At 43.3% G+C, this 25,268-nt stretch overlaps 1 protein-coding gene and 1 long non-coding RNA gene across 15 annotated transcripts in view; one reads left to right on the forward strand and one right to left on the reverse strand.

Annotated features, from left to right (window-relative positions):
• Nucleotides 1-21,090, forward strand: part of DOCK3 (dedicator of cytokinesis 3) — a 187,548-nt gene extending 166,458 nt beyond the window's left edge. For 5 of the 14 annotated variants that reach the window (XM_064723943.1, XM_064723944.1, XM_064723940.1 and 2 more), the window contains 12 exons: nucleotides 224-403; nucleotides 1,390-1,473; nucleotides 2,751-2,867; nucleotides 3,282-3,403; nucleotides 4,869-5,004; nucleotides 5,538-5,619; nucleotides 7,510-7,662; nucleotides 10,956-11,074; nucleotides 11,938-12,025; nucleotides 15,335-15,457; nucleotides 16,024-16,106; nucleotides 16,591-21,090. In XM_064723943.1, the coding sequence (XP_064580013.1) occupies nucleotides 224-403; nucleotides 1,390-1,473; nucleotides 2,751-2,867; nucleotides 3,282-3,403; nucleotides 4,869-5,004; nucleotides 5,538-5,619; nucleotides 7,510-7,662; nucleotides 10,956-11,074; nucleotides 11,938-12,025; nucleotides 15,335-15,457; nucleotides 16,024-16,106; nucleotides 16,591-17,097 (1,794 nt within the window). In that variant the 3' untranslated portion in view covers nucleotides 17,098-21,090. The remainder of the gene's footprint in view (nucleotides 1-223; nucleotides 404-1,389; nucleotides 1,474-2,750; nucleotides 2,868-3,281; nucleotides 3,404-4,868; nucleotides 5,005-5,537; nucleotides 5,620-7,509; nucleotides 7,663-10,955; nucleotides 11,075-11,937; nucleotides 12,026-15,334; nucleotides 15,458-16,023; nucleotides 16,107-16,590) is intronic. The other 9 variants (XM_064723950.1, XM_064723954.1, XM_064723952.1 and 6 more) reach the window with 7 other exon arrangements.
• LOC135453179 (uncharacterized) lies at nucleotides 374-25,247 on the reverse strand. The gene is made up of 4 exons (XR_010441786.1): nucleotides 25,082-25,247; nucleotides 24,310-24,395; nucleotides 603-670; nucleotides 374-460 (listed from the first exon to the last, which is right to left on the reverse strand). It is a non-coding gene; the product is annotated as an uncharacterized LOC135453179 (long non-coding RNA).
• Between the last annotated feature and the right edge of the window lie 21 nt (nucleotides 25,248-25,268).

Consider the following 25,268-nt stretch of genomic DNA (forward strand, 5'->3'; position numbering starts at 1 on the left):
CTGCCATGTCTTCAGTATATAGAAAGACATCTATTATTGCAACCGAGTGACCTGAAATCCAGCACTGCCAACAGTGGAGTTTGTTAATGTAGCTAATTTTCTACAAAGCAGTAAAAGCAAAGAGAGCTCACTGAACAATCCTGGAGTACCATTTTATTACAAGGAAGATAATAAATCTCAGTGAAGTGTCCACAGAATTAAAGTATATTTTATTGCCTTTGAGGTTGAAGTAAGTCCTTTGGAAAATGCCATTCAAGTGGTTGAGAACAAAAACCAGGAGCTGAGGACGCTGATAAGCCAGTACCAGCATAAACAAATGCATGGCAACATTAATCTTCTCAGCATGTGTCTGAACGGAGTGATTGATGCCGCCGTCAACGGGGGAATTGCGCGGTACCAGGAGGTGAGCCAGGCTCTGCTTCTCATTGAGCATCACCCTTCCTCAGCTGTATCTGCATTTCTGTTTCAATTACAGTATGGCTTAATAAGATAAGGAATTCTCATGTGCATTATCTAAAGATGGGGTTGTACCCCCTACTTGGTTATTCTGCACTTGCATAGCCACGTGCAGGGAGGCTCCAGGGATGGAGCTGGGATCTCACCTGGAAATAGGTCCAGGGAACAGCAGGGCTTCTCAAAGATGGCACTTGGCTTATCTGGAAATCCTCACCTGGCAGGTAAAACAGTGAAGCAGCTTTTTGAATACTGCTTGCATTATAAATTCATTTTGCAATAGAGGCTGTGGGACTGGTGGTAACTGATTAGGTCTGGAATCAGGAAAAACCACTAATTCATGCTGTTGAACCATTATCTTTGCTGATGGGCTAATTGCAGACTCGCTGTAGAACTAAAATGATGTTAAATACAATATGTTATCCAGCATCATCTCTGGCAAGCTCTTACTTAAACTGAGCATTGCAAAAGGTAGGTTTAGGGTAAAATACTGAAAAATTGCAGCAGTGGTTCATGGGTTTGGGATGAAAAGCCTGAAGAGCATTCTCTCCATGGCTCTGAGCAACGGAGCCATGGAGAGAATGCTCTTCAGGCTTTACATTAGTTGCCAATTTGCTCACTAAATTCCTTTAGCTTTAGGCAGTTATGTGAAGGAAACTATAAAATTCAAATAACTGGAAGATACAAGGCTTAGTGGTATTGCTCATCACTGTCACAGGGGGAAACTTGGTCAGAGTCATGATTCAACAGAATCGTTTCAGCTGCCAAGCCCATTTTCTCTGCATCCCAGAGTGCTAAAAACCAATAAAATTAAGCTCTGCTGTTATCCTTAATATATTTTTTGTTTTCCTAAGATTTTTGGACCTTTTCCTTTCATCCTTTGACTCTGAACACCTTCCCATGAGCAAAAGGTACTTTTTTTTCCTCTTTCTGCAGGCCTTTTTTGATAAGGATTATATCACAAAGCACCCTGGAGACGCAGAGAAGATCACCCAGCTCAAGGAACTCATGCAGGAACAGGTACTATTTCTCAGGTGCAGAAGAACATTGCTAGCTACATTGTCTGGATTCATCAGTAGTCCATCTAAACATCATATCCAACTGATTCATTGAGAAGCAAAAGATTTTTGGTACAGGAAATCTAAATACATTCAAACAAAAAACAAGAGGGAAGTGGGCAAGGTGGTTATGATAAGTCACTCACATTATGGGATGTGAGGAAGCTCAGCTGAAAGTACATTAATTTTGTTTTCTACATTTATTATCCAACAGATATCTTGCTGCATTTCAAGCCTGCCATTCATTTTTGGCATTTTGAACTATGTCTTCCTAGCAAATTTCAAAGATAATCAGAGGCAGGACAGGTCAGGATTGAGATTAAAGTGGCAGAGTCACATATGAAAACTTAATGCCTATTTATATTATCTGCAGTTTTATTTTTCCATAGTGTCTCCTTGAAACATCTTGGTAGATAAAGCTGTGGGATGCTTTGATGGGAATGAAATCAGATAATCACCTCCCTCTTAACTGAAAGTTTGGAAAGATATGCCCCATTAAACAATGTGCCCAAATCTGAATAGAGCTACTAGGCTTGTTCTTCTACAAATCACTGAATTGCATTTCAGATTCCCCATCTGTAAAATAATGCTTATCTCCCATCAATCCTCAGGAGATGTTTGAAGATTAATTAGTTATTGTTTGTACAGACTTTGGATCATGTAGGGAATTATGTACATCTTAAGCCTCCTATCATTGCTATTTTCTTTCATCTGAGACCTTATATAATCTCATTCAATCATTAATATTATATGTTTGACCTTTGGAAAAGTGACCTTTAGAAGTAACTAATGAGGAACAGGAGGAGTGACAGTGTGTGCCACACTGCTGCTGTTCGTCTCAATTATCAGAAACATCAGAAACTCCTTTTAGAAGTCTCTGCTGGCAGCTCAGACCCTGGCCCTGGCACTGGGAGGGGTTTTTGTCACAGGGCATTATCTGTGTGAGAGCTTAATGCTGTTCACTCTGCAGAGAGAATCTAGCTGGTTTTTTGGTGGGTTTTTTTAGCTGTTATCTCCTAAGAAAAGCAATGCAACATGACACAAATGTACTTGTCTCACACTTAAATACTTGTTGGAGTAGTATGAACTTGCCAGGACTCCAAGGCTTGCTTAATTAGCAGCAGTCTTGTAATGGACAGTGGCATATTCCTTGCACATTGCCAGAACTGCAGGGCAGACTTCTGTTCTCTCTTTAAGACACAATTTATTTGGGTTTTTGATTGCATTTTCTTTTTCCAGGTACATGTCCTAGGAGTGGGTCTGGCAGTCCATGAGAAATTTGTACACCCCGAAATGCGTCCCCTGCATAAGAAACTGATCGATCAGTTCCAGATGATGCGATCCAGTCTGTACCATGTAAGCCAACAGTCACTTTTCCAGTTTTGAATAATATGATTAAACATCTGTCAGTTGTAGTAAGGTTCACAAAAGAACTGGGCTGATACAGCATTGATTGAACCTACTGGACTGCCAAATTACCAATGGAATTCTTGATTTTTGTGCAAGAAGGCAGTTTTAGAAAATATGTTAACCTGGCCTTTCAGCAAGAATTGTTAATATTTGTGTGTTCTTTGTCATATCACGGAGCAATTGTAAAGCTTAATTTTCAGCTGCTATTTCACATAGCAGAAAATTATGTAAGGCAGAGGAAGATTACCAGCAGGTGCTGAATGTTCTCTTCAAAAGAAGTCCCATAACTGGAAGTAGCATGAATGAAGAAAACTTGCATTTCTCCATGAGTGACTGAGCTGGAGTGTGTTTGCCCTGCAGGAGCTGCCTGGTTTGGATAAGCTGAGCCCGGCCTGCTCTGGCTCCAGCACCCCCCGCAGCAACGTGCTGGTGTCGCACGGCCCCATGAGCCCAGAGAGCATCAAGCTGGTGCACAGACACAGGTAAGCCCTCCCCTCTTCCCAAACAAACACCCAGGGGCCCTGCACGCCCTTCCACCAAGGCTCCAGGATCCAAGGAGTGTTGGCAGTACTGCACGAGGGGCAGCAGTTCAGGCAGCAGTGCCTTTTGTCTTCACTCACTGCTAATTATTGAAGTTGGACAATTGGAATAAGAAAGTAGAGAAATCCAACTTGCAGCAAATGCTGAACACCTCCAGGTGTGACTCCATCACTTTACTTACTGTAGAGGCAGAAACACAAATCTGCCACTCAGTTCTCCAGACTCAATCTGACTTTGAAGGTCCCAACCTGTCCTACTTCTGTTGCACCAACAGCAAATAACTGGGTCCTTATCTACCATAAAATTGTACGGCTTGTTTTAGAACTCACCTCAATATGTACCCGTTTTGAAGGATCAAAATTGTTAACATCATTATTTTTATAATTCTGACTAAATCAGAAGCCAAATACAAGAAAGGCTGTCATGGTGTTTTGATCAGTACATCAAAAAAATGACCCTGTGGTGCTTTTTCAAACTGAATGTCCACATATTAAATCTAAGATAATGACAGAGCATAAAAATTGGCATTACAAGGACAAAACAGTGTGTTTTATATCCAGCCAACATTGCTTATTTGAAAATGCTAATTGCTCTTCTGTGTTTATTTTTGTTATTGAGTCACTATATTTTAGCTGGTTTTAAAGGCTGGCATAAAAAGCTGTGGAAAGTTGGTCCATGAATCCAGGATGGTGACATTCTTTATGCTAGTGCTGAGTAGCTTATAGTGCTCCCATGGCTTAGCAGTTGATAAACAGTATCTGGGTGATAACTTTTTTTCCTCAAAATACCTCACTTCGAAAAAGCGTTTTTAGGACAAACTGGGGAAATGCTGTAGTGTACAGTGTATTTGTGTGTGTGGTTCAGAGTGACAAAGAAAAGTTCATTCCCTGAGGGAGATCAGGGTACAGCCTGCACACCAGCTGGGCTGTATTAATTTACTGTCAGCTTCAAAATTGCCCTCAACTGTAATGCTGAGGCCCAATGCATGCAATAAGGAAAACTGGATTTTGACCTGTGTGTCTTGTGCTTGGGTTCCTTTGGAATGTTTTTTTAAGCTGGTCCCACTCATCTTAGCATTAAAAATGTGAGTGGTTTCAGTGTGTTCTGTTATAAACAAAACAAATATGCACCCAAGGTCATAAGGTGACATTATGCTGGATTGGGGTTCTGAAATTCAACATCCTACATACTATTCTGTTTTGTCTGTAATCTTCTTGTCACCTCTTTCATATTTACCCACATCTATGGATTTGTTTGAGCTTATTTGGCCTTTTCAAAAGTGTTTGACATCTTGAGGTGACCTAAAGCAGCAGGTAACTACAGGTACTTACTAGTTTGGAAAAAAATCAGGCTTCACAAAGAGGTTTAAAAAATAATTGTTCCCCTGCACTGTCTGTTTTTTTCCAGCCCACTGAACATGCTTGGTTCAGTCCGACACTCCTCATCCTCTCTGTCGTCGCACACCTCCAGTGAAACAGGAAACCTGGTTATCCTGACAGACAGCTCTGTGGGGGAGACTGCTGAGGATATGTACCACATGCAGGTACAGCTCCAGCACAGCCAGGAGCAACTGGGAACAGCACAGAACAAGTCCCTGAGGGTTTTGCTTAGGAGCAGTACACTTCACCTGTGCACGTGCTTGGATCTGTCTATTTTTGTCAAAGAACTGGATAGGTAGAATCTAACATTGTGCAAGAAATATGACAGTAACTCACTAGATTAACTTCAGGAAGAAATCTCCTATGTTTGTACAGTGACTGCAGTCCAAGGTCACCCTGCTGCCTTCAGAAAGTGATATTTGTGTCCCATTTTGTTTACCTGCCCTGTTGAACATGAGCAGTTAGTGCTGCTCTTGGTTTGGGGAGGTGGCCAAGTCCCACAGTCCTGAGTGCAGGTTAGCAGTGGCCTGCACTGAAGCTGGGCAGAGGCTGCCCTGGCCCATCTGAGACAGGAAAATCCCTAAGGCACTGATGTGCTCAGGCCTCTCTCGATGTTTCTCTGCCTCCTGCACTTGTCTATCCTAAGCCCAGGTACCAAGGCTCAGTCACCAATGTGTCTGTTTTATCCTCATCCCAGGCTAGTCCTTCCACCTCCAGCCTGAGCTCCACTCACTCGGCCCCATCGCAGATGATTAACTCTGCCCCTTCCAGCGCTCGAGGTAAGCACGGACAGGCCCTGCTGGGGGCACCTGCAGGGTTCCCTAAGGCTGGCAGCCTGGCTCACTCACAGGTGAAACACCACCTACATCAACATGTACACTGTTTCTCTTTTGGACATGTAAATATCTCTTCAATACTTTTTCTTTACAAATGGTTTAATTCCCCATTTAAGCTTTTTTTCATCCATATATCAAATGTATTTCTAATACAAGCTGGTTTCAGGCGGTTGAATTTCATAATGATTTCCATTGTTCCACCACAAAATTGTGGCAGGCAGTCTGGAGGAAAACAAGAATAGTCCTCAGTATAGTACTTAAAAGAGAGATCACAAAGACAAAGGCAAAGAAATAATTTTACAAGCTTAAAGATATTATGACAAAAAAGGACTTGAGGCAGTTTAGCAGAAACATGTGTATACCAAAGTTGATGTATAAGATGAATGCTGAAATATAGGAATTTTAAATAATGGAGATAAAGAAGGGCTTCCCTGCTGGGAAATTCTTGAAGAAAGGAAAAATATAAAAGCAGACTCTGGGGGTACTCATATTGCTTTTGTGTTACAGTAGCTGGTCTTGATATTGCTAATTATTTTTTTCCCCAGCTGAAGTAAAACCTCTCCGTGTGATCTCCTGACTTTCACAACTTCTCTTCAAGGTTTTTGGTTTTTTCCTCTCATTTTGGATTCTCAGTTGCAGGTTCTACACCTCTTTTCACAGGCATCTGAAGAAGATGTCCAGGATATAGTCAGAGATGAAGGCTGATATTTAAATCTTACCCCTTTTCCCATACAGGGGAATTCTGTGTCTCCTAATGGAGAGGGAATATGGAGAAGAGCCCTTTCTCTCAAGCAGTCTTGGGGCTTTTTTGCTCCATCTGCCAGTAAAATTCTAATTGACTGGCTGTTGTTATGACACTGATGCAGCAAGGTGATTTAATTGAGGGATCAGATCAGAGGGAGTAGAAAGGTGAGAAGTGAACATCTTGAAATAAAGGCAAATAGCTGCACTAATTACCAAGGGCTGGAAGGAAAACCATGACAAACAATCACCTGGTGAAACTGGAATAACAGGAGAGGGAAGATGGAACTGAGGAGAGGGCTGTCATGTCAGGAAGGGGTCCCTAAGTGGATGTGCCTCAGCTGGCATGTGAATCTTTGGGGGGATCTGAAGGCTTTGGTGCTGTACTGTTTCACGCTGTTTTCCACTTTAGAAGTCCAGTGACAGGCTCACAGTGACAGGCTGTGACAGGCTGTGACAGTCTTCCTGAGCCTGATGACTGCAAAGCATCACCAGCTTCTCTTTACGGTATTATTCACTGTTGCTTAGAAACCAACGGCATGAATGCTCCAAAGGCTCTGGGCTGCTGGGTGAGCCAACAGCACCTCCCAGGGATGGGACCCAGACAGATTTCCAGTGGGAAACAGTAAGAGAAGTAATGAGTTTGGAAAGTATTTATATAGCCTGTGATACAATGTTTCTTCTCTGCTGTTCTGTTCACTTCTAAATCAGGTGAGCACAGCATTCAGACATTACCCACTCGAGGAATTTCACTTCTAGTAAGGTCTCAGATGCAATCTGTGTTTCCCAGTGTGCCAGTCACTGTCCTGGTTATTACAACACTGCTGTTGGAAATGGAGCTCTTCCTAATGAGAAAAAGCCTTTACACTTAAATTCCACTGTGATAATGCAGCTGTATTCTTCTCTTTGGTGATTCTTCCTTTTGTTTTGTTTTTTAACTGGGTGAATTTGATGCTTGTGAAAATGAGACCAGTATTACTGGCTGGAGCAAGGTACTTCACAGACATGACATGCAGCTCTGCCAATGCACCTCTATCCTTTTTTTTTTTTTCTTTTTTTTTTTGGTATTTATTTATATTCTTTTTAATTTAGCGCTGGTGAAAGGTGCTGGATTGACACCCCTGGAGGCTGAAGCCCTCTATTTCCCCACAGAGCAGATACAGCATGGGCGGCAGCTGTGCAAGTTCCCCCACGCTGCCCCCACCCATGTGCCTCATCTCTGTCCTGGAGGGACCACCTCTAGAGGTGAGAGCATAGCTCAGTCTCCATGACCCATCCAACCCCTGGCCTTTCTGCTGAGACTGCCACCAAAGCCACCAGAGTCACGATGCTGCAGCTGAACACTGCTCAGATGGGAAGTGGACAAAGGCCAACAATTCATCATAATGGCCACCTAAATTTATCAGCTTAACATCTTTGCCACCTGTGGCTCTAAACTGAGCATGGTTGGGTAGGGTTTCTAGGGTTTAGCCTGATTTTTAAATGCTTCTCTCATTTATTCAAATGATAATGCAGGTACTTAGACCACCTTCTCTGTTTTACTGCAGAGTCCTTTCCTGAGGAGATGGGTATCTTTAAAACAAATTAGTTCCACCAGTGACCAAAGGAAGCCATGATCTTTTGTATTAAGAATCCAGGAATTCAAATTGTTCTCCATTTCCAAAAAATTACCCTTTTATGGATTTTTAAAATAGCAACACAGGTGATTCTTTGGCTTGTCCAAAGAAAGTAACTAAGCTATTAATCTATAAAGAATTTTTAAAGGATAATCATCAGGAAAGTTGATCAATTATTTGATTTTATCACAATTACAGAAGTGTTAGAACTGAACTCAGAATACTGCAAGAATTTTCTAATTCTGTGCTAACAACAGACAGCAGTAGTTACTCATTATTACCAGTATGTATCTCTCAGTTTTCACCTGGCTTGACCCTTGAGTAGTTTGTTCCCTGTCAGGGAAGCACCACTGTTGTTGTGTAAAAGGTCAATCAGAAATTCAGTTCGGTTTGACTTCATTTGAGGTGGCTCGTGAGGCACTGCTGAACTTTACTGCAGTTCAAAGATTACACAAGCCAGGGATCAGAAAGCAAGAAACTACCTCAAAAAGGCCTGGAAAGAGCTAGGAGTGAGTTAGGGTTTATCAGTAATTTAATTTAAAATACAATTAGTCCTCCTCCAATGCACTCCAAAGGCAATTCCCACATGACAATTGACTGGCCTCTAAAGGCATCCCTGCTGCTTCCCCAACACTGTCCCTTGTTAAGGTGTAGAAATTGAGTCCTGCTGTCTTACTCAGCACTTTTCTAGAATACATGTACTTATATTAAAACTTCCTTTTTAAATCAAAAAAATTAGGATTTGGTGCAGGAGCAAACTTTTTATAACTATAATAAAAATAATGAATCAGAAGAGATTCAATGACTTTGGAGTTTACATTAATGTTCAGTTTATTCCTTAAAATTACTACTTGTCACAAGTGGATTAATATAATTTCAAAAGCAAAACTATCTCTGGCTTTAGCACAGGTTTTCCTTTCTCATTAGAAAGTACCTACAGTGCTGCACACATCAAGTGCACCAAGTTACATGCTAAAAGGAATAAGCCCTGGCACATGCTGCAGCATTTTATTATGGCCACTGCTCTGGAAGCTTTAGAAGCTTTTTTGACTTTGCTGTTTAAGTTTTGCCAGCCAGAAGCTGCGGTTATTGTGCTATCCGTCCAAAGCAGCAATACTTAAATTTTGTTTGCAGACTGGACACTTGGCATAATCTGTTACCATTTTTATAGCTATAGTTAATGACAAATGTAGGGTACCAGTTTTGTAAACTACACTCTGCCAGCACACGTGGGATTTTTTAGGTCCTGCAGTCCAGTGTCTTTTGACACTGTAATCCCATATAAACTGACAGCAGGTAGAGGTGGTTTGGTCTTTGATATAAAAGAGCAAGGATGACAAGATAAATAAAAAGGAGAAAGTCTGCAGTGTAGGTTGTGCTGTGCTGTAGTTCTGGGCACACCTAAAAGTTCAGCATCTTAACATTTGTCCTGCAGAACAGGACTATCTGTGACCTGTGAGGAAAAGACTCAGCACAAAGCGTTAACACTGTGTTCTCCAAGCTAATGTTGTACATAAAGCAAAGAATGTTGTCTAATTATGTTTCTGTTCTATGTCTGGGGAGAAAATGAGTTCGGGACTAGAATGCAGATACTCTGCTACTGTTCATGTCAGAGTGGGGGTGTAGATTAATCTGGCATCTGCCCCCCCCCATGGAAATGTTGCAATTGTAGGACTTTATCCTGCATTCTGCTGGACACATTGTTCCTTCCACCGTGTGCTGAATATTAGCCCCCAAAACTGCATGTTTGCTTTTGCTGGGGTAAAAGCTGCATCAGCCAGCACCAATGCCTTTGCTCATATGTTGGAGTGCTGTCCAGGTAATGTGTGTGGTTGTGGAAGTTTGCCAGAGGGGGCATGTATTCCCCAAAAGCCAGCATGGCTCTGTAATGCGCTGTGTGCTGCCATCTGTTCAGTGCGTGTTTGTGACGCAATCAAACAATCAGTGCAAATTACAGCTCACTTCAGCAGCTTCACATCAATCCTGCCTAATACTGTGCATCCCAAGGGTGGCGTCTATCAGTAGTGTCAGGCTTTAGCAAGTCACTAATGAGAATCATTCTTCTGGCAAACGCACTGTCAGCTGTTGCACATCAGAAGGTGTATTGTTATGTGGCACTCATCTTGAAGGACATGAGTCCCAAGTAATTCCACCTGCCCGGAAGCTGTTACATGAAATACCCCACTATCTTAAATGACAACTATACAGATAACTAATAGACAAATCAAACTTATTATTCCTACTACCAAACTCTAAGCATTGGTAAATGTCTGGTGTCATCAAAGGGCTCACTACAGCAACACAGTAGTAATCATCATTACAGCAGCATTGTAAGCAAAGTGCCTCTTGCATTTATAGCATATGCTATTTATTATTGGGATTGGTTTGCTTTAACAAGGGGAAGCTGACCAAGATAGCACCCGTTAAATGGCAACACTTACCTCTATCCAGAACCAAGGAATAAAGTATTTTCCCACAGATTTATGCTTTAACTGAATGGTGTATCTCAAGCTTTTATCCCTTTCTCCCACATTCAGTCTTGAACAATTTTATGGCATTTCTGTAACTCTACAATACTTTATGGGGCAAAGGAGCATTAGGCACTGCCACAGCTGATTCCACACAGATGCCATTTTTTTTTTAAGTTTGAAAGGAAGCACTTTGCAACATACAACTAGGCACACACACCCCTTACACACCCTACGTGGTATGTCCTTAATTGTATACAAGAAGCCAGTTCTTACTCCATCCTCGTGCTATGCCACCAACAGCCAGCTGCTTAGTGGGCTGGGCACCGTGTTTCCTTGAGTGCTGTGAGCTCGTGTGTCCGAGCCAAGTGCACAGGAGGACTGAGATCCCTGGGCATGCAGAGACATGGCTGTTGTTTGTCCTGTGTACGTGATTTTTCTCACTTGTTTACAGGCTCTCCCTCTCTACCAGATAAGTACCGGCACTCCCGGGAGATGATGATGTTGCTGCCAGCGCACCGGGACCGACCGAGCAGCGCCATGTACCCCGCAGCCATCATGGAAAACGGACAGGTAGCAGCTCTCATTTCTGTTGGTCACTTCAACCACCTCAAACTGTGCCTGTAGTTTGGCTGGCTTTGACCACCTTAAAGCTTTCTTTTTTATTTTTGGGAAGCACAGCAATTCAGGATCATTCTCAGAGGTGAAGCAGAACTTTCCCTATTAGTCCAGTGATACAAACTGTAGCGACTACTAAAAGGGCAGACACATCCTGTGAAAATGGACTCATTTCCCAACTTTATCCTGTGAGCCCAAGTTGTCACACCATTTTCTTTATTTGTTCAGAACCATCGCCATCCATGCTACAGTTCAGCCTCCAAGTTTATTCTAAATAACTTTATGATTTTAAGAGGTATCAGAAACCATGAGAGGTTGAACTAATATTCTGATATATGGGTTTAAAAAAATCTGTGCCCTAATTTCCCTGGACAAAATGAAAAGTGTGCCTACGTGTAAGCATTTAAATCTCACCCTGGCCTGCACTTTTGAAAGGCATCTCCTGATCCTGCCCACTTATCACACTTGTATTGGAGAGCTGTCTCAAAGCATGCAAAGTCAATGATCAAACAAAGCCAAAGATAAGCTTCAGAGGAAAAACATTGTATTCCAGCTGCTAATGGGCACAAGGCCAGGCTAGAGCTAGTCTGAAATAACTCCTCCTGAGAGCAGGAATCGTGGGCCCTCAGCACTGTTACACCCTAGAGATCCATGCACCCTGCACTGCAGTACCTGCCAATGGAGGCACAGCTTAAGGTTCCCAGGGAATCTTTAGTTTAAGAACTTCTTTGCTTAAAAAAAGGAACAGCAAGTGCCTATGTTGCCCCAGCTGTCTGTAACTTTTTTAACTCTTCTTTGCTGACTTTCTTCTCTCTTAGCCTCCAAACTTCCAGCGCGCCTTGATCCAGCAGATGATTGGACCGTGCAAACCTTGCAGTGACCCCAACCTGTCTGTGGCTGAGAAAGGTACTCACTCCTCCTCTCCTCTGCACCATGCATGCTTGCTAGCTAACAATTATTCCTCTGGTCATGCTACAGCAAGTAACAAACGGCCTTCTACATTTCCTGGCGGAGTGCATTTCTCTCACACTTTTCTAATTAACAGTTTAATTAACTGGGCCTTCTGCCAGCCTACCATCATTTCAGAGCCTTCACAGTAGGGTGGGGTAGCACAGACCTCCTTATTTCAGAAAGCTTTCTGAGTTTAGCATTTTGTTATTGAAACAATTCCTGCAGCCTTTGTCGAGCAAACTTGCAAAGCAGCAAATGAGAAGTTATCTAAGAACAGCCCAAGATTTGGACTACATTTTTTACTTATGAGTTATACTGGTTTTTAATACTAAAGTATTGCTCAAAATACAAACATTCCTTGTAATCTCTCTCTGAGGTAGTTTTATATTTATTTATCATTAGCAATATGTGCTTTTTAACTTATTCTTTTGAATAAAAACAAGCAGAGTCCCTGCAGGAGGGAAAAAAACTAAAAGAGGAGAATGAATTTGTTTGGTGTAAGAGAAAAGGAGCAGCTTGTGAAGGAGGTGCCATGAACAAAATAATGGGCTCAAAAATTATCTGAAAGGCAGAATTCTGAAAAAGCAGAAGAGGGCAAAATTCCTGAATCAGAATCTGAGACAAGGAGGCTGCCTAAGCAAGCAACAGTCATGTATGGCTGGGGAAAATGGTATCCAAAAAGATTTTTAAGGCCAGGAAAGACCACTGCAACTATCTAGTCTGATCTACATTGCACACTCAGATTTTTATCTGTCTTTTTGTTTCAGTAACTGTGCCAGAACTAAATTGTACCTTAAAAAAAAAACCTAATTTTATTTTAGAATTTCTAATAAGTCAGAATCCCCTACTTCAACATGAGTGGTCCAGATTGAAACCAAAACCAGTTCTGAATAAATGGCAGAATGATGACTTGATGACAATAATGAGTGATGACAAGAGAGTTCAGATGGGAGTGAGGGATTAAGAGCTCCATCTTAGCCATGTTAGTTTGAACCAAACATATGACAGAGATGGTGAGATCTTTGTACTGGACAGGAGAAAGATCTGAAAAAGGAAGGTAGATAAATATTTATTGTCTGTCTAGGAAAAAAATAATTGTATTTGTATCTGTGGGTGATATTATGCAGGAGTGTGGTATTCAGTGCCAGGAGATCAAAGACAGAATCCCCAAGAAGCCACAAAAGACACAGGTGATGTTCAGTGGGGATGGTGAGGCAGGAATCCCATTGTGGTGGCACAATGCAGTTACAGGTGCTGCTGGCAGGCCTGGGCCCTCAGCATTCCATGCACTTGGGCTGCCATCTGCCCTGGATTTTGTCAGCAGTCCCCACCCCCTGCTGGCCGTGTCACAAGTTCCGGTGGTAATTCCCAGTGACAGTGGTGACATCAGTCGCCCAGAGCAGAAAGGTTCAGCTGCAGCCTCCCCACTAATGAAACTTGGCCACTGCACAGTCACAGAGAGACCTGGGCTAAGTCACAGCACTGGGAGCTCCCTGCTTGGGCTCTTCCCTGAAGCAGTTTGGCTAAAACACTGGTGTTACTGGGCAGCAGCCACTCATCATCTCACCTTCTTCCTGCACTCCTCAATACTCAAAAGGCAGCTGTGAATGAGGGAACACTGAGAAAGCATAAATGGATTTTTCACTGGGGTACCATGTGTTCTTCTTCACGTTCTCATTCTGCATCTCAGTGTTTAAAAAAGCCCCAAAACAACAAGCACAGCAATAGGTTTACAGGCCAAGGAAATCAGGTTTTCTCTCCTTTTCATTAGGTGATGGGATATGGCAGGAGAGATGAGCAAGGCTGGCACTGCTGTTGCATCTTGTCCCTCTGTTTTAGCTCCTTTTCACCAATTGCAGTAGTGCAAATTAGAGCACTCTGGCACCTGTACAGGGAAAATCCATCTGGAGCCACATCACTTACATGGAGAGGCAGGCCCTGCTTTGAACCTGCTCTCTGTCAACATTCTTCTTCATAAGCCTTTCTCAGGTTCTCAGGCTGAGAGTCTCTCTTTAAAAAAAAAAAAAAAATCACATACTTTTATATTTTTATGGGGTTTGTTCTGTCTTATGAAGCTGTCACTTTGTGATCTTTTTTACTTTAGGGAATTTTAGGCCTTGGGGAGCCCCTGCTCATGCTAACTCATGAACTAGGGAGACAAAAAAAAAAAACAACAAAAAAACCTTTCAAAGTCATTTTAGAAAGAAATGCACCAAGAATGGCTGCAGGCATTTTAATTAAGGAGAAATCCTCTTCAGATGTCAAACTCCATGTTTATTTCTCCAGGCTTCCATTTTGCAAACTGAAGATGGAAAAAGCTATTTTTATCTCAGTTTTCTTTGACAGGCTCAATTAATTTCGTTTTTTTCTTTCTTTGCTAATCTGAAGAAATTGCAGTTGCTTATTTGTTTTTAAATAAACATACAACTATTGTATGGCTCTTCTCAGAATAAATCAAGTCATGTTTGGAAGGAAGGTGCATTTTAATAATGTTGAAGGTTGACAGAATTCTCAAGATCTTGAAAAAGGTTCATGTTCATGTCAAGAAGCAGCTTTCATTTCTATGACAAACCAAGTCCATGAAGTTCATATTCACTCTCTGTTAAATGCAGCAAGCATTGCTCTCTCTGTACTTCCTGATTCAGAGACTTGATCTCTTCAGGAGACTTTAAAATACAAGGAGGCCAAACTGTTGTCTTTAAATATTTTGTCATCAAAGCTCTTGATCAACTCTGTAGCTTAGTAAATTGAAGCTTTGAAGTAATTTCTTTTGCAACAGATTGAAACAGATTGAGGTATAATTTCCTTCATGTCCTTGATTCAGTCTTCACTGAGCCTGCAGTGCAGCCACAGGCCATCCTGTGTTTCCAGAGGGTTTTGCCATGTTCCCTTGTCACCTCTCCCCACAAACCAGGACAGCTCACACCTGAGATCCAGGTGGGATTCCTTTTGTGAGATTTCATTTTTACCTCCACACTGATTTGCGAAAATCCTCCCAGTCCTACTGCTCTTCAGATTTGTTAGAAATGAGCCCAGGGATGGAGGGGGGCTGGGCAGACTAACCCTGCACTCACCTAACTCTCACTTCCTTAACAAAGCATCTCTAAACTTAACACTCTGTAGCCTTTCTGTGCTTACAATCCTGCCATTCACTGAGTCCCTGGACTCTGTCTCTCTGCTGCTGAAGAGCACACTGGAAAGCCAGTGCTGGCCCCACAGACTCCCTGTCCTGTTACCCCAGTTCCATCTGTTTCAATCCTTCAGCTGTGCCAGCAGCACCCAGTAGCTGGAGCCTGGACAGCGGAAGCCGGGAGGCGCTGCCATTCCTGTCTGCCCACGCTGGGAGCGTCCTGGCCCCACCAGTGCCTCCCCGAAGCCTCTCCCATGGTAAGGACGTGCCCATGGCCTGCTGCAAGTGCCTGCAGCTCACACACACACAAAGCCAGACCACCTAAAAGCTGACTATAGCCTTTTCCCTCCACCCCTGTAGAAACAAAAACTCCATAGTCTTTACTGCTCTGCTAGGTTTTCAGGTTTGCTTTTTTTCCAAATCTTCAAGTTCTTGCGGTCCTTAAGCAATGTGGACTTGGGTGTACTTTGGGACTAGAATTAAGTGTGAGAGTGCCAAAGCTTGGTGTGGCTTCTTACCAATGACCAACTTTAGCAATAATTTAGGCTTACAGAATAAAACTTCAAAGGTTCATTGTTTAAGAGCCTGTTGCCTTGCCATGAGATTCTCAATAATGGAGCAGTGAAACATCTCTCCCTGCACTGAATTTCTCCTTAGCAGCCTGTGTGTGACAGATGCACTCCGCAGTATCCATCAGACAGGCAGCCCCAGGCTGGCCTTAGCAGCATTTGGAGCTGTTACCTGGCATTACAGAGCTAAACCCAGCTCTGTGGCTGCAATGAAACAGCACCAGTGTGCATTTCTGACCCTTGTCTCGTTCCAGGCCACTACTCACTGCACTTCGATGCCTTCCACCACCAGCTCAGTGATGCTCCTCCGGCACTGCCCGCACGAACGTTGCGCAAGGTAATGGCAGCAGAGCAGAGAGGGATGCAGGAGCACAGTGGGCTTCTGAAAGGGATCCCCCCTTCTCTGCTCCCACCAAACAGCTTAAGAATGCAGAAACACTATTTATAACATGCTAGTAACTTGCACATGAGAAAACCCACTGAAAGTTCTTAACCTATTCCACAGCTGAATGCTACAGAAATAACTCACTAAGGTTGTAGGTCCTTCCCTTTTCCTTTTTTGCACCATATGCTGTGATTTCAGCACCCTGATCATCACCTCAGCTGCTGTTTCTCTAACAGCTCTGGTGTTGTTGAGTGCACTTGTCTGCCCACAAGTGGTACTTCCATGCATGTAAACCAATAATCCTTGACATTCTGAACATAAATGGAACTGCACCGTTGTTAACAACGCTGTCAAAAGCTGAAATGGGGATCAACACACAAGATGCAGCATTGCCTCCTTTGTCAATTTTAACCTGGTTTTGTTTCTCTCCAAACAGTCTCCTCTTCATCCTATCCCTGCATCGCCCACCAGTCCGCAGTCTGGGCTAGATGGCAGTAACTCCACTTTGTCGGGCAGTGCCAGCAGTGGTGTCTCTTCCTTGAGCGAGAGCAATTTTGGACATTCTTCTGAACCACCTCCTCGCACAGACACCATGGATTCCGTGCCCAGCCAGGCCTGGAACACTGACGAAGATCTAGAGACACCCTACCTCCCTGTCAGGTACAGTCTCTCTGAGCCTGATGTCCTGGAGTCGCTCAAATCCCAGCCATGCCGAAGCCACTCTGCTCCAACTGGAGTCATTCCTCAGGACACCATGGACCCTCCTGCTTTACCCCCCAAACCTTACCACTCCCGGCTGCCAAACATGGAGAACGAGGAGGGGATGATGATCGAAGATGATGACAAACACCGCCCGTTGCATCGTAAGGTGTCCCAGCCGGTGAGTGCTGGAAAGGAAGAGCAGGCCAGGGTGGCGTGGGAGCACGGCATCAGCGAGCAGTAGGGACAGCTCCTGGCACGCAGCTGGCATTGGCATTCCAGGTCTGGCTACGACAGAGAGAGAGCGGGACTCGGAGAACAGCAAACCGATTTTCTACTGCCGCAAGGTTGTGTCTGAAGCCCACAAAAGAGATTGGGCCAGCATGGCAGGTTGCTGCTTTCCTTTTTAATTTCTTTTTACACCTTTCCGTTATGTTTTTTAACTTTCTGTGCAGTGGACAGTTTATTCCTTCTGCAGTTTCTTAACCACATCACACGGCATATGAGCCATAGAGACTTGCAGAAGCTGAAAAATACAATTTTAAGTGGAGGGGAAAACGGGGGGAATGTGGCAAGTTGATTTTGAACCTGCTTTCCTCCCGGTTCTGAGACGCACATGAGTAGAAGCAGTTGCACTAGGGACATATTTCTTTGCTGTACAGAATTGAAAGCTCATTGCTGAAATCAGGGATTCTATGAACTGTCAGGCTGGAAGGTGCATGAGCTGCAGGCAGTGGAAAGATGGCAATTCTAAGAAGAAATTGGCTCTTTTGAGAGCAGGATTGTACATATCTGTGCAGTGATCTCCCTGCATTCGTTCATAGGTGCTGAGGCAATCTAAAGCAGTGCTGCTGCACTGATCTCCAAGATATCATTTCCAACAAACTCTGCCTCCTTTGTTTTTTATGTACTGTTTCATTTCTTAAATTTTGCTTTCACTGGCTAAGCCAACCTGCTTTCTCATGGGAATCGTGTTATTCATCTGTGCTACAGAATGAGAGGAGGTTGGTGGCTACTGGAGCTACAACCTCATTGTAGGCCTTTCCCATGCCCAGCTTTGGGCAGGCTGTTGACACCAGCATTTCTATTCCAGATTAAAACAAAACCAACCAAATTGAGTTTCTCATGCCACAAGCTGGTTGCTGACCCAGCCAGTAAAGAAAAGGTGGCTTAAATGCATCATATCCAACAATCCTTGCCTCAGGGCTGAACATCATAATTCTCACCAACTTCCATCACCCAGGAGCTGAGATTCATTCCTGTTAACTCAATATCCTCAGTCCCTCCCAACAACTCACTGCAGCTGGTGTGCAGAAAGAATCTCCCGTCTCTCAGAGCAGACAGAAAACACCAAGACTTGAGCAATGCCTGGTATCAAGTGTACACCCCAGAGTCAGGGACCTTAAAGGCAACCTGTAAAGAACAAGTGTTTGTTTCCTCTTTTGCTTCTTTAGAATGTGTAGTAAGAGCTGCTGCTCCTCTCTTCTGGAAGGTTGCTTTCTTTTTCCTTTTCTCCTCAGGCAGCAATACACCCTTTCCCCATCCCATGGTTTTTATTAATAAGCTCTAGAAAGGACTGAAGAACATTGTGGGGGAACCAAGCCACACCACACAAACCAGAACTGTGCAGAGCTGAAGACAGTTCAGGTCTATGAACCCAAAACATGCCTTTTAATCAGTACTTGCACAGTTCAGGAAAAAAATATCAGTGGGTAATATTGTTCTTTACAAAGAAAAGATCATGGTTCTAAGAAACCTTTTATTCCTGTTTTCATACTTATCAAGAATTTTTCAGTCAAAATAGTACCAAATATTTAATGTTTTTAGACAAACAAGCCACGTTCCTTTCCCTTGCCATACCCTCACACATTTTAGCCTGCCTCACAACCCTTTCAGCTGCAGACTGCAAAGCACACTCCGTAGGATGGAAACAGCCCTCCCTCTTTCCTACCACTGAAAAATCTGAAGCACATTCAAGTAAGACCTCCACCATATAAATTAGTGCCAGAAACAGGAACAGCACCCAACTTACATCTTGAATTCTTGCCTAACTGCTCAGTTTCTCCTGCTAAAAACAGCATAAAGAAGCAAAAAAGGATTATTATAAATCTTTTACAGGTCACCTTTAGCACTACCTCTAAATACAGTGACTGGGCAGAGTACATGGTTTCTGAACTGGCTAAAGATGGTCTGGCTGTATAAAGTCTGGACTCAGCAGTTGTGTGAAGGGGACTTTAAGAGGATTTGTTTGTTTTCTTTCTCAAGCTCTAGCCCATGCAAAACTACTAAGTTATAGATTTGTTTCTTAAATGGCCTATTTGGCTGGAACAAAATCTCTCTTGCTTCCTCTATTTTGTTACTAACACAGGCTGCTTGTAATCATTATATCCTTCACAATTTAAACAATGATAATAAAATCTGGCCTATAGTGGATGTTTCATCTTTAGCAGGAAGGAGAGTTTTCCAATGCTAGGACAGTCCTCAATGTTAACAAACCAAGCTGATCTCTGGTATAGAACAAATGCAGGAAAACAACTGATGTTTTCAGTAAAGGTAAGTCAAGGTAATTCCTTAGAAAAGGGTGAAATGTTTTCATATATGCTATCCTCCAATCCCACTGAGACTCTTCCAGTGAATTTCTTCCAAGAACTAAGTTTTAATTCCATCTCCCTTGCCCCAGTTTCTTTTTTTTCCTGGCAGCAAGACTAAAAGTAGTAAATGTAGTGACTTACCGAGCTTCCTTAATGTGAAAAACCAGCAGGTCTTGCAAATAAAACTTTGCAGAACCAAGAATGCAATTACCATGGGACTGAGTCCCAGGCAGCTGGAAAACCTGCCCACCAGATCTCTAATCAGTCTCTGAAAATGCATGATCCTGCTCTGATTGGAGACCTGGTACAACAGCAGTGAGTCCATTTGGGGAGTCTGGCTTCCCTATGTATTTGCAAGAGTTTGAAGATCAATCAGGTGGTGTGTACAAATACCTAATTTATGGCAGGTCCACATAAAGAAGGGTGGAATAAATTGCTGAATTTACCAAATTTAAGCCTCTCTGGAGTTAAATTTCTGTTATTGTTCTGATATCTACCAAGTATTCTGTCTCCCTTTTCAGTGTTTGCCTTAAAGGGAGCAGAAGATAGAAAGACTATTATTGAGATTTTGTGAATCTTGGAACTAACATTGCCTGGAACTACTATTTCTCTGTAGGGTGAGGTGTCTTTTAGCATAGTACAACTCCAACGTCAAGCTCAGTCCTGGAGTAGGTGGAAGCAACAGCAGTTGTTGCACTTGCCCAACAGGATTTGAAGATTCCTTGTATAAAACACAGCAAGAGGATGTTTTGAACAGGACCTTGACTTTCTATACCTAACTCTAATTCAACCTCAGTGTACTTGCCTTCATTGGGTTTTCTTTGCATAAGAAAATAGCATGTGCATTCCTGAGAAAATTGGTGGAATTCTGCTATAAATCTCTCCATCATCAGTGTACCTGCTGGCCCCATTTGAAACAAAATTGAGACGGAGCTACAGTGGTAGAAGAAAAGCAATTCAAACAATTTCTCTGAATCCTACTTTTTTTTCCAATAGTTGGATTGGTTTTATTGCTGTATGCAAGACTCAGATCCTTTTTCGTATTTTCCTCCGTTTGGTTTTTAGCTTATTTACCCTTTTTTAGGTAAGGGATATTGCATATCCCTTCTGTGGAGTATCAGCCAAAACTGGGGAGGCTGGAGAGAGCAAGAGCCTTTGGGAAACAAATTATGTGATATTTAAAATTTCCTCTGGTCATGCTTCTTTGTAAATACCCCCATTTGAATGCTGTGTATTTGTACAGGAAATTGAGCAAAAAATGTATAGATTGTGATGTCTGACTGGTATTCTGCCCTGTAAATGTGTTTTTAACCTCTGGCATTCTGTGCTTATTTAAAAAAAAAAAAAGGCGAAAACCTCTAACCACTTCTCTTTTGTGTATTCATGTTTAAAATAAAATGAAAACAGCTATCTTATCTATAATGGAAATCAAATTCAAAAGGAAAAACTTAATTTGTACAAGTGTCCTAAAGGTACTTCATTGTATATATTGTGATAGCATGTTTCCAGAACCAACAAATAAGTGGTGTGAATTTTAGATGTAAATATCTGCCGTTTGTTTTGGGTTCCTTTCCCTTACCCATTCACTCGACTGCTGTGATGTGGAATTAAAGATTAATACCTGATATTAAAACAGTACAGCTGTATGGTTGTTGTCATCTTATTGCAAAAGTTCCACACCTTCTCAGTGACTCCTCATGGGCATCTCCTCACAGCACAGCCAACAAACTCCATCTCCCTTCTCAGCACAACCAACAAACTCCATCTCTCTCCTCACCCAGCAAAGAGTGGGGTTTTGTAGCACTCCTCTTCTTACTGGACACAGCTGTGGCCTGTTAAGGGCAGGCCTGTTCCTGATCTTTGGTGATTAGTGCAGCTGCAACTCCTCAGGTGTGAGACTGCCTTCTGCATTATCTTTATTTTCTTATATTCTATCCCCCCACATATGGTCATTGCTGTCCTCAGGCCGCTCCAAACCTTCACAAGAGACAAGAAGAGCCCTCACTTCCCACCTTTGTGTGAATGGGCAAAACGGGGGCCAACCCAAAGGACTTTGTGTGTAGTGAGGGAACAGCTTCCATGTTTAAGTGTTATTTAATGTCAACCCCTTGAAGCAGCAGCAGGTACAGCCCCTCCTGGTGTGCTCAGGTAGATGGACATGGCACTTGCAGCAGCCCCAGGCAGTTTTGGGACAATTCTTTCAGAGACAAAGCTGTCCCCTAGGACAGCTGTGGAGTGGCTGGGTGCCACTTCCTTAGCAGCTGGGGTCAAACCACCACTGCCTAAAAGATGGCTACTCTTTTACTGCAATAGTATTTAAATACTGATCATTTTAACAGATTAGATGTGAAAGAACAGTAGTTAAGACTTGTATGAACACAGGGTTTGGGAACTGAGGCTCCTAATCTCTAATTTTTTTCCATTACCACTAATAAGCCAGGTCATTGTACAGGAGGCAAAATAACTCATTAAATGTCTCGACAAACCAACAAAAAAACTTCTGAAACCTGTCTCAAAAGACATTTAGCAGCACATCTGACTCTTCAAGTGGCCCCAGGATGTACAGGGACTGCCAAGGCACCCTTTGCACACACCACACACAAATACTGAGAAGAGAAACTGTAACAGGCTCCTGAAGTCTGTATCAGTCACAGAACAGAATCATAGAATCGTTCCTGTTGGAAAAGACCTCCAAGATCACCAAGTCCAACCTTCAACCAAATACCACTCTGCCCTCTAAACCATATTGTGAAGTGCCACATCCACTTGGTTTTTGAACACTTCCAGGGATGGTGACTCCACCATTTCCCTGGGCAACCTGTTCCAGGGCTTAACCATCCTTTCAGTGAAGAAATTTTTCCTACTGTCCAACCTGAACCTTCCCTGACACAACTTGAGGCCATTTCCTCTTCTTTTGTCAATTGTTCCCTGGGAGAAAAGGCTGACCCACACCTGGCTACAACATTTCAGGCAGCTGTAGAGAGTGCTAAGAGCTCCAGCCTGAACACCCTGATACCCTCAGCCACTCCTCCTGGGATTTATGTTCCCAACCCTTCACCCTGTCTACAATCAGACCCTTTGAGACCGTTTCTAAGCCAGCTTATTAAACCTTAGTTAAGTAAGTATTTTTTATTCGGACAAAAATTATTTATTAACCAAGCACAGGTAATAAAACCTGTGTTTTGGCAAAACAAAAGATGTGTGAAGCTGTCAGCTTTAAACAAGAGTTAAAAATACTTTAGTTTCTGGTAAACCAACTGAACAATTTTTTTCAGTGTAAGTCCAATACTTTATTTAAGCTGCCACTAGTCAGATTGAAATCTAAATCCCATGTCCAAATACCTCTTCTTATCTAAATAAGAAAACTTCAGCACAGTTTCAAAATATGACTTGTCCAACTCAGTATGAATTTCATTACAAAGCTGATAAGAGGAGAAATTGAACCCCTAGCAATGACTCTAACCTGGCAGATGAAAGATGCAGCCTTCTACACCCTATGCATAAATGTCATAAATATGCCCCCATTTCTGGAAGATTCTTAACAAGCCATGGACACAAACACCGTTCAGTGGCAGAACTCTGAGCTCAGGTGTCTTAAGAGAAGGTTCACACACCCCTTCCCTCTCTTGATGGCCTTTACTGTCAATCCCACATAAATTAACCCAAATTTGGAACAGTAGATCTGTTACACTTCATCTTCCTTTCAGCATTCATTCACAGCAGTGCTGCATTAACTCATCCCAAACTGTTTCCTGTCCCCCCGACAGAACTCCCTTTGTCCTTGCAGCCGAGGCTGAGCCCCTCCATCCCTCCCCGTGGCTGGAGATTGGTGATCCCAGAAGGCAGAGCCAGCACAGCCCCAGCCCCAGAGCTGCCAGAGCAGCCTCTGTCTGCCTGCACCTCCCAAGGACTCCAATCCCCACAGATCCACTGAGCCCAATTAACTCTCCTGCCCAGGCAGACCTTAGGGCACCTTCCAGCGCCTAAAGGGGTTCCAAGAGAGCAGGAGAGGCACTTTGGACCAGGCCCTAGAGTGGTAAGGGCACGAGGGAATGGCTTCACACTGACAAAGACCAGGGTGAGATTGGATATTAGGAAGAAACAACAGTGAGGAGCAGCACAAGCTCTGCATCACCCAAGTCTCAGGCAGGACAAATCCCTAATGCTTCAGAGAGACAGGGCTGGAGGGTGTGGAACAAATAGAGCCCCAAAAACCTCACCATGGATTAAGAACAAGCACAAGGTAAAATGCAAGGAATCTATTCTAGCTGCTGAAACAAACTATAAATAAAAAGAAGGAAAAAATCCAAAAGACAAAAGGAGTCCTTGTTTTTCCTCAGACCCTTTTGAGGATCCCATATTGAAATACAGAGGCTCATTTCCCAATCCAAAACCAAATAAAATCACTTGTCTCCTGCTCCACAAAAATGTACAAAGTTCCTAGTGTGAAGATGTTTCATAACTGCACTATTTTGGTAAGTAAACTCTGTCTGTATTATGACCTTCTTAAAGTTTCCTAATTCCAAATTTAAGTTCTATTCCCACCTAATTACAAAGCCACTTCATCTCACAGTTCTTTTGGCCACTATCCTGATAAGAAACAAAGGCACTTCAAGCCATCACTTCTCTTCACAGCTAAGTGACTTCAGTGGGCAATGAGCATTATTTTTAAAAAGCCAATAATCTTCCTAAAGCATACTGATATTGAGCAATTCTGCAAATCATTATGGACTGACTTAATATTTATGTTGATCTTAATAACCACATTTGGAGAGAGAAAAAGATCTAGAAATGTGCAAAACCATGTCTCCTAATGAACACATAATGTACTCTCACTGGTAATTAGTGTCCTAATTACTGCTCACCTGCTGTGACCTTTCCTGAGTCAGGTGCTTCTCCTCCCCACGCTGCCTGTCCCACCTCGTCAAGCTTATCTCTTGCACCTGATGACCTGCAAGAAAATTCTGATTAGGCACTGCCCCAGCAGGCTGCCTCAAGAGCCTGCCTGTGCAAGAGAGCCCACAGAGCTCCACGGGAGCCCCCTTGCTGTAGTACAGGGCTGTGTGACTTTGCCTCTTTCTCCTTCACTGGAATGATATCCCACGATACACAGTTACTTATAAAGCCACACAAGGAGCTATTAGCAGGTGTGTGCTCCTCTCCCAACTCCACGGGAATTTCAGTTATAAACTCACAGTGTTGGGAATTGTTGAAGGTAGTTAACGGCACTAACTGTGAAAATTTTCGGAACAGAATAAAAATATTCTGAGTTGGAAAAGACCCACGAGAATCACCAAAGTCCAACTCCTAGGCCTAGCACAGGACAACCCCAAGAATCCCCTTGTGTGCCTGAACAAAAGGCAACAGGCCCAGAGACTAGGATATCAAGTTGGAATTAAACAAACAAAATTTCTTTCTGCAAAAACACCCACCTAAGAAGCCAGACACAAGTGCACACAGGTTGCTATTTTGACCTCTCCACTGTCCCTCCTCAAAGCATCCAGTCCTTGTACTCACAGGGAGTACCCAGAGCCGCCCGTGAGGGGCTGTGCCCCGTCCCTGCCGCTCCCACCCCTCACGGGACACCCATCTCACGAACCGCCTTCCCACGGGCCTCGAGCGACCCCCCAACCTCACCTTGCGCTGCCTCACGCTGCTTCATACTGCTTCACACCGCCGGGAGAGGGACGGAGGGGGTAGGGCGGAGCCCGGGCCCGGGCCGGCCCCGCCCGCCCTCAGGTGTGAGGATCTGCCCTTTTCCAAGATGGCGCCCGCGGCCGCCGTCAGGGAGCGCTCGCGAGCGCCCTTCCCTCACCAAAGATGG

The sequence above is a fragment of the Zonotrichia leucophrys genome, chromosome 12, assembly GCF_028769735.1.
Source record: "Zonotrichia leucophrys gambelii isolate GWCS_2022_RI chromosome 12, RI_Zleu_2.0, whole genome shotgun sequence".
NCBI classification, from domain to species: Eukaryota; Metazoa; Chordata; class Aves; order Passeriformes; family Passerellidae; genus Zonotrichia; species Zonotrichia leucophrys.